The 8,048-nt window shown below is 46.0% G+C and overlaps 1 protein-coding gene across 1 annotated transcript in view; it reads right to left on the bottom strand.

Moving 5' to 3' along the window:
• Positions 1–2,559: 2,559 nt before the first annotated feature.
• The window catches only part of LOC107122708 (protein phosphatase 1 regulatory subunit 1A-like), a 75,597-nt gene continuing 70,108 nt past the window's right edge, over positions 2,560–8,048 (bottom strand). Inside the window, exon 6 of the mRNA XM_015425842.1 lies at positions 2,560–4,128. Within this exon, the coding sequence (XP_015281328.1) occupies positions 4,061–4,128 (68 nt within the window). The 3' untranslated portion in view covers positions 2,560–4,060. The remainder of the gene's footprint in view (positions 4,129–8,048) is intronic.

Raw genomic sequence — 8,048 nt, forward strand, 5'->3', positions numbered from 1 at the left:
CCAAGCAAGTTTTTTAAAAATAAGCTCAGTGTAGCATTCTGCGTGAAAAATACCTCAGAAGGTCATTTTAAAGCCAGTTTAACCAAGACTCAGGAATTCCTGATAGAGCTGGCTTATGTCTACCTAGGGTTCCCGACTGGGTGGCTTTTTTACTGGCAAAACTGGGTTTTCCGCCATCTGACCAGTTCAGTCCCCCCCCGGTATGATGGAAGGAATTGTGAAGAGGCTGGCTTTTAAGCTATTTAGGGTCTTTTAAGACATGGGAATTTGCTGTAACTTTAAGCCTTGTGCAGAACTAGGCTTGTAGCCAATTTTAACTTCCATTATCAGGAGAGGCCCTTCTGTGCCTCCAAAGCAGATTCACTAAACCTTCCTGGTGTCTTACCTGTGGTGAGTAAATCCATATAAGGTGCTGGAAGAAGAAGAAGAAGAAGAAGAAGAAGAAGAAGAAGAAGAAGAAGAAGAAGAAGAAGAAGAAGAAGAAGAAGAAGAAGAAGAAGAAGAAGAAGAAGAAGAAGAAGAGGAGATTGGATTTATACCCCGCCCTTCACTCAGAGTTTCAGAGAGGCTTACAAACGCCTTCCCCTACCCCTGAGAGAGCTCTGATAGAAACTACTCTTTTTTCAAGAACACCTCTGACAGAACTATGGCTTGCCCAAGGTCATCCAGCAGCTGCAAGAGGAGGCGTAGGGAATCAAACCCGATTCCCTCAGATTAGAGTCCGTGCATTTAATCGCTACACCAAACCCCAACTCACCAGTTCAGACAGCCACACTATCCCTCGTTTAATGAAACCACAGTTTTGTGCTGTGTGTGCCCTGAGCCAGTACTTAGACAGTTGAGCGGGAGACACAGCACAGGGAGATGGGCGTGGGCGCTAGCTTTTTGGCTGGCCCACGTTAGCCTGACTTAGCTGTGCTCAGAAGCCAGCCCAAGCAACCCCACCTGCACCACAGGTGACAAACCAGAACAGCAGAGCAGCTGTGAGGAGACAGGGTTTGTTAGATTTGAGTCCAGGAGCAACTTAGAGACCGAACAAGAGTTTCAGGGTATAATCTTTTGAGAGTCAAAGATCCCTTTTGGGAGTCAAAGCTCCCTCTCAAAAGCGGACACCCTGAAACACTTGTTGGCAATGCCCCCCTCTAAGCTGTGGAGTCTGGTGAGCAAAAATCCTACTTTGTGAGCTCCTGGCATTAAAGCTGGGAGCGAGCCATTTGGCTACTGCATAAATTAGTTTGCTCTGGAGCCCTCCTTCCTGAGCTCAGACAAAAATGTGTGATCCAGGGGCTCTACAACTGTGAGCTAGCTCACACTGAGCTTAGAGGGAACACTGCTTGTTGGGTCTCTAAGGTGCGACTGGACTCAAATCTAAGTGTTCCACTGTAGACCAGCATGGCGACCCTCAAACTAGGTATGATTTGTGTGCTTTTTGTAGGGTTCCAACTTCCAGGTGGGGTTCAGAGATTTCCCGAATTACTACTGATCCCCAGTTGACAGAATCGGTTCCCCTGGAGAAAATGGCTGCTTCGGAGGGCGGATTCGAGGGCATTGTACCCCACGGAGGTCCCCCCTCAGGCTCTGGCCTCAAATTTCCAGGAGTTTCCCAACCCAGTGGTGGCAACCTTAGCCTTTCACCATCTCCCAAGAGGCGCCCTTCTCCTCTTACCATTCAAGGCCAACTGCAGAGACTCTCCACAGCCAGGCTAACATGAGTCAATGTCTCCCCCGATATACACACTACACATGGTGCTACCACTGGGTTTCCTCAGGATGAGAATGTCTTCGGCTTCTAAGCTGTAACCAGTGTTCCCTCTAAGCTGTGCTAGGGTGTGCTGGCACACAAAATTTTATCTGGCTGCTCAGGGATTTTAGCTTCCAGCTCACAGGCATTTTCCCTCCATTGAAAAGGGGAGGGGGCAGACCTCTGAAGGCCAGGTCTACCAATATAGTGGAAAGGGACAAAAAATGTGTGAGCTGGAGGCTAAAAAACTGTGAGCTAGCTCACACTAACTCAGCTTAGAGGGAACACTCTCAGGGATTTTAGCTTCCAGCTCACAGGTATTTTCCCTCCATTGAAAAGGGGAGGGGGCAGACCTCTGAAGGCCAGGTCTACCAATATAGTGGAAAGGGGCACATAGACCTGTTCTCCTCTACCCGCATAGAGGACAACATTTTCTGTAATGAAATCTGACTTGATTCTGTTTTCTCTTACGTTTAAATTATTCTTAAAATGTAATTTCAATATAGTTTAAAATAATTCATCCTGAGATTTTTTTACAAGGTTATAGAAATAATCTTCCAAAAACTAACCTCCATAAAGGTAACAATCTTCTGAAAACTAAGTCAAATGCTCACAACTTTAATGCTACTAGCTTTTTTCGCTCACAAGGTAGGATTTTTGCTCACAGCACTGTGGAGCTTAGTGGGAACATTGGCTGTAACAGTAAAAAAAGGCACGCGTGGGGAAACATGCCTTCCAATATGGCCAACTTAGAGAAAAACAGGTACCTTGCTCACAGCACCTTGAATGCTGGGCCAGGATGGGTGGTTGGTTAAAATCAGAACATCTTCAAATAGTCTGCAGCTGAACAATTCTAGCACCACACAAAATGCCCTTGGGTACACCAGTGATTTGAGAACTCACAAACCAAGCAAAACTGACCCATTTAATAAAGAAGCAGAATTCACATGTGTATGCAAGAGGAAAAAGAGGTCTGACACTGTAAAACCACGTTGATGATCCAGGGACACATGCTGGAACTTCGTGGTTGCTTATATGTCTCCAGCCTACCTCCGACTCTTCATCTGGGGTTGGAGCCGTTAGGCTCTTGAACAAATGACAAACCCCGAGCAGATGGGTTTCAGCTTAACGCACAACCCCATACATTGTGCCACATCCCTCAACATACATACATTTCTGCTGCTCAATTCCCATGTGGGCCTTCTCTGAAACAGTTCTCTTACTGCAGGAGGGAAGCATTGACCAGGTTTCATAGACAGGGGAGAAATGAAAGATAATAGGAACTCGACCAGCCCAAAGAGGCAGATATTTCAAGCATTCGTTACCGTATTATAAAAGGAACACCTCTACATACTACTGCTAAGGCTTGTATGTTTGCTTCAAAAGGAGGGAACCTACCGTTTTTTCATTCCCAAAAGGCATTGCTGTGGAGCACCATTCCCCAGTGTTGTGGGGAGTAAAGGGGGCAAAAAGACCCTCTCATTCGGCCTGACCCATTTCAACCCATAGGGCTACTTTACCAAGAAGACAGTAACCATAGCAACGAGTAGAGCGCAAGGCCTACTGAAGTCCCTTTCCACTGACAGTGTTAATTTGGGTGGCGTTAATTCGAGAGCAGTGGCAGCCTGTTAACCACCCTTTTCCCGCTATTCCCAGTCCTTGGTTCCTCCCAAGGCACTGTGGGAAGTGGCATGGATTGTCCCACCAAGAATAAGGCGGGGCGGGAGTAGAAAGGAATATAAGAGTTGGAGAATAAGGACGTAGCTATAAAAACACCTTTGTCATACTGTATTGGAAAATGAGGCCTTGTGGAACGGAACGAGGCCTGAGGCCTAGTTTTCACAAAAGGGCAGCTGGAAAGCTGGTGCCAGGTTGGGTCACTTCAGACTGCAGGTTGGGGGCTTCGATGACTGCGTGCCCGCTCCCCCAAAAGTTCTTGCGCACAGAACAAACAGTTGGGCCACAATTCTTCATCCTAGTTTTCTGTGTGGAGATTTTTTGTTTCGAAGGGGAGGCGTGTCCAGTTGTGCGAGTTCCTCCTGTAACATGCCTCCATTTGCTGTTTGTGACAGCGATCTAGGGTTATGCGGGAGACCACAGAGCTCCCCACTCCGACTAAAAAAATAAAATAAAAACAACCCTACTAGCCAAGGATTAATCACGTCCTACTTACATATAACCTTGCCCTTGGGCTGTTTGATCTTTTCTTTGTTTTTTTGTTTTTTAAAGAAAACATTACAAACATCTGAACAGCCATTGAAATATTAAAAAACAATCATTTTTACAAAATAAAAGAAAAAACAGCTGTGTGATATTCCATCAAGCGGGCACCAGCCCTGTCTTTCTGTGTTCGGAAGCGACCCGCTGCATTTGAACCAGAGCATCACCTACGGAGGAACAGAGAATAACATTTGAGTTCCATGGCACTTTTAAGACCAAAATTTAATTCTGGGTATAAGCTTTCATGTGCATGCAAAGTCCGAGTCCAGTGGCACCTTTAAGACCAACAAAGTTTAATTCTGGGTGTAAGCTTTCGTCTGCATGCACACTTCATCAGATACACTGAGACAGACTTCCTCAAGCCTTACATGTTGGTAGAGAGTGGGTGTGGGGTTTAGTTGCCGGGAAGGGCTAATTAGAGTCAAGATGCATAAGTAATTGAGCAATAAGTATAGCTATGATTGGATTTTTTCCTGGGGGAACGCACCAGAACGGAGTTCCGGAACCTCTTTGACAAAATCCTTTTAAAAATGTTTAAAAGTTCATGAGTTTTCAGTATACGGATTGAAAACTTCATCTTCTTGAGAATGTCTCTGAGATTTTGTAATGCTTTTGAAATTTTCGATTATTGTTTAATTTAAAAAAAATGAATTTCTTTTTGAAACACCTGGCTTCCACCCTGCTGCCACAGAGGTAGGTGGAATGGGCTGTGGGGTATCCGGGAAACTGTGAGTTTTGTGTGCACCCATCTGGAACTCGGCCCCTCTCTGTGATGAGGCTGAACCTCAAGCCTGCCTCTAGATGTTCTTTTCTAGAGCCGATGTGGTCCATTCATGCTGGCTATATCCTAACAAGCAAAATGCAAATAGGGACCACGGTCAGATGATATAAAAAACCTGTAAGAGCACCGTGAAGCAAGCTCACTAACAATACATTGCATATGTTATAATAAAAAGATTTAATCCAACACGTAGTGAATTAATGATAGAGATTCAATAGAATTTATACACATGTAAGGTAGAAGAAGAAGAGGAGATTGGATTTATATCCCACCCTTCACTTGGAGTCTCAGAGCGGTTTACAAACTCCTTTCCCTTCCCCTCCCCACAACAGACACCCTGTGAGGTGGGTGGGGCTGAGAGAACTCTGACACAAACTGCTCTTTTTCAAGGACAGCTGTGCCAGAGCTTGTGACTGACCCAAGGTCACATCAGCAGGTGCAAGTGGAGGAGTGGGGAATCAAACCCGGTTCTCCCAGATTAGTCCGCACACTTAACCACTACACCAAACTGGTGTATCAGAACATATTTTGCCAGGCATGAACAATCCAAAAAACAATCTAAGGATCCCCTAATGATGAGTCAAGGGTATATTGTATACACAATATACAAGCTGAAGTCCTCCTGTACACACACAATCTCCAGGTAGATTTCCCGTGGTGCTTATGACAAGGACTTCAAGCAGCAACCCATCATCAGCTGAGCAAATCCCAAGGGACAATCGATAAAGACCATTTCGAGGAGACCCTTTTTCAAGAGCTGACAACCTGCTATTAATTTGGTCAGATACCACTTATCAGAGGGCATACTAAATAACGGAACACCACTGACCCCTATTCCTCCCAAATAGTCTGCTTCATAATTCCAGCATTCTAGATTGTCCTTAGATTGTTTTTTTGGATTGTTCATGCCTTGTAGAATATGTTCTGATATCTCCTACCTTACATGTTTACAAATCCTATTGAATCTCTATCATTAATTCACTTCGTGTTAGATTAAATGGTTTTATTACCACATATGCAATATGTAGTTAGCTTGCTTCACAGGGCTATATCCCAGGGGTCGTTTCATAGAAAAAGAGCTAGGGGAACTCATTAGCATAACTCATTAGCATATGCCACACCCCCTGACATCAGGGGCCGGCGGTGGACCTGCAAGGCCGCCGGGAGTGTGAGGAAGCCCCGCCAAGGCCCTCCCTGGCCCCAGGCAGGCAGGGGTGGGGAGAGGCGGGGAGGAAGCAACTTACCCTCCCTCTTCTCCTGCCTCCTCCTGGCTAAATGAGGGCTGGAAGCGGGGCAGCCGGAAGCAGGGGGCAGGGCTTCATCGTGTGCTCCGCCCCCACACCTCACCCGGGGGAACTGCGATCCCCCGCGATCCCCCCCGAATCGACCTCTGCTATATCCTAAGGCACAAATAAAGACCTTCCCCTCCAGCTCTGATTAACTGAGGTTTGAATTAAGCAGCTTGACTTTTCCACTGGCCAGTTTAATCCCAAGCAAACTAATCAAAGCTACAAGGAGACTTCAGCAGAGTCATTGTGAGTTGCTGCAAGGCCAACAGCCACCAAAGGAAACAGATCACTGCAGGAGTGACCTACACGAATGTCATCCAACAACTTGCCCCTCTGGGGCTTGCTGCTGCGCCCAGTGACTGCTTGCATTGTGTTGGAGGTGACAGAGAAGTTCTGTCTGGGACTTTTTGAAAAATAAAATAGTTCTTTTTTTCAGCTTGCCAAGATTTAATTTCCCCATGTTTGCTGATCATATCTTGATACAGTATGAAGTCATTATTTTCCCTCTCATGTTTGTTATGATAGGTGTCAGCCAGGCCTCTTGACTGGTCCTGGTTGCCATGAGAAGGGGGGGGAGTGAGGAATGTCTACTTTCGTTTCTGCTACTTCTCTGATGCCCTAGTGATGCCTGGTGTCTTCTCTCTCTTGGGAAAAATGGCCCGTTATTTTGGCGGGCTTCTACCTGCTGGCTGATTGGCCATGGGCCATCAGGGTCTACCTTGAATTCTGTATATCTGTTTGCTTCGCATGCTTTCCCCTCAGTTCTAACACGGAACAGTTAAGATGCCTGAATACTATCAATGTCTCAATAAACTTTTATTCCTTTGAATGACTGTTGTTGGGAACTGATTGCCTCAGGAGTCTGACAATAGGCATCTAGTGGTGACATTATAGGTGATGTTGGGGGACTTCTTCTTGTATTTAAGTGGCCACCAATTTTTCAGTAAACTGTCTCTAATCACATGACCATTACATCTCATAGCTTTTTAACGTGTTTTCCTAGTCGTTTCAATCCAAAAATGTCTATCAAAGAACAAAATAGTATAGTTCTTAACAAGGCCCTGACCTAGATGGTCCAGGCTAGGCTCATCTCATCAGATTTTGGAAGCTAAGCAGGGTAGGCCCTGGTTAGTACTAGAACGGGAGACCATCAAGGACACCCAGGGATGTTGCAGGTATGTTCTTAATTTGAGCACGGTCCTAAAACCTGTTCCTGCTGCTAGGCGATCACTCTTGGGACCTCATGAATTCTGGAATCACAGAACTAACTCACACAACAGCCTCTTCAGGAAGTGACTGGTTGCCGGGTCAGATCTTGTTGAATACTGATTGCCCTCAGCTTCAGCCCTATGAACACTGAATATCTGAGCCCTGTGTATATAGGGAAAGCAGCAAACAAAAGGACAAGATAGGGTTTATTTTAGGGAACCGTTTGGCCTTGGCGAGGAGGGGTTTGAATCTGGGTCTTCCTTGTCTGACCACCAAATCACAGTGGCTTCTCAGACTGGGGCTCTATACCGCTTCACTAACCGGCCCCTTTCCGCCCTCTGGGATCCCAGCATTGCCCTACATATAGCAGAATTTCATTAGGAACATCATACACGGAAGACAGAGCAGCAGATTGGTTCTTTTCCCCTCTGTGGGAAGAAGGATCCTGACGAATGTTTCATGCATCCTCTCTACTCAGGTGGGGGAAATTCTTACATCACAGACTCCCAAATGAATGGGTTCCCTTTTATTCATTTTATTTCATTTACTTCATTTTGCCCCACCCACCTTTCTCCCCAATGAAGACCCAGTGTTCTCCTCTCCTCCATTTTATCCTCACAACAACCCTGCGATGTAGGCTAGGCTGAGAGTGTGTGACTGGCCCAACGCCACCCAGCAAGCTTCCGTGGCAGCTTGGGGATTTGAACTGGGGGATCTCCCAGATCTTAGTTCAACACTCTAACCTCTGCACCAGAGTAGCATGTAATCTATTTGTGGGGGGGGGGGGGGGGGAAATTTTTTCGGTGGG

The sequence above is a fragment of the Gekko japonicus genome, unplaced genomic scaffold (assembly GCF_001447785.1).
Source record: "Gekko japonicus isolate JY-2015 unplaced genomic scaffold, Gekko_japonicus_V1.1 scaffold2283, whole genome shotgun sequence".
NCBI classification, from domain to species: Eukaryota; Metazoa; Chordata; class Lepidosauria; order Squamata; family Gekkonidae; genus Gekko; species Gekko japonicus.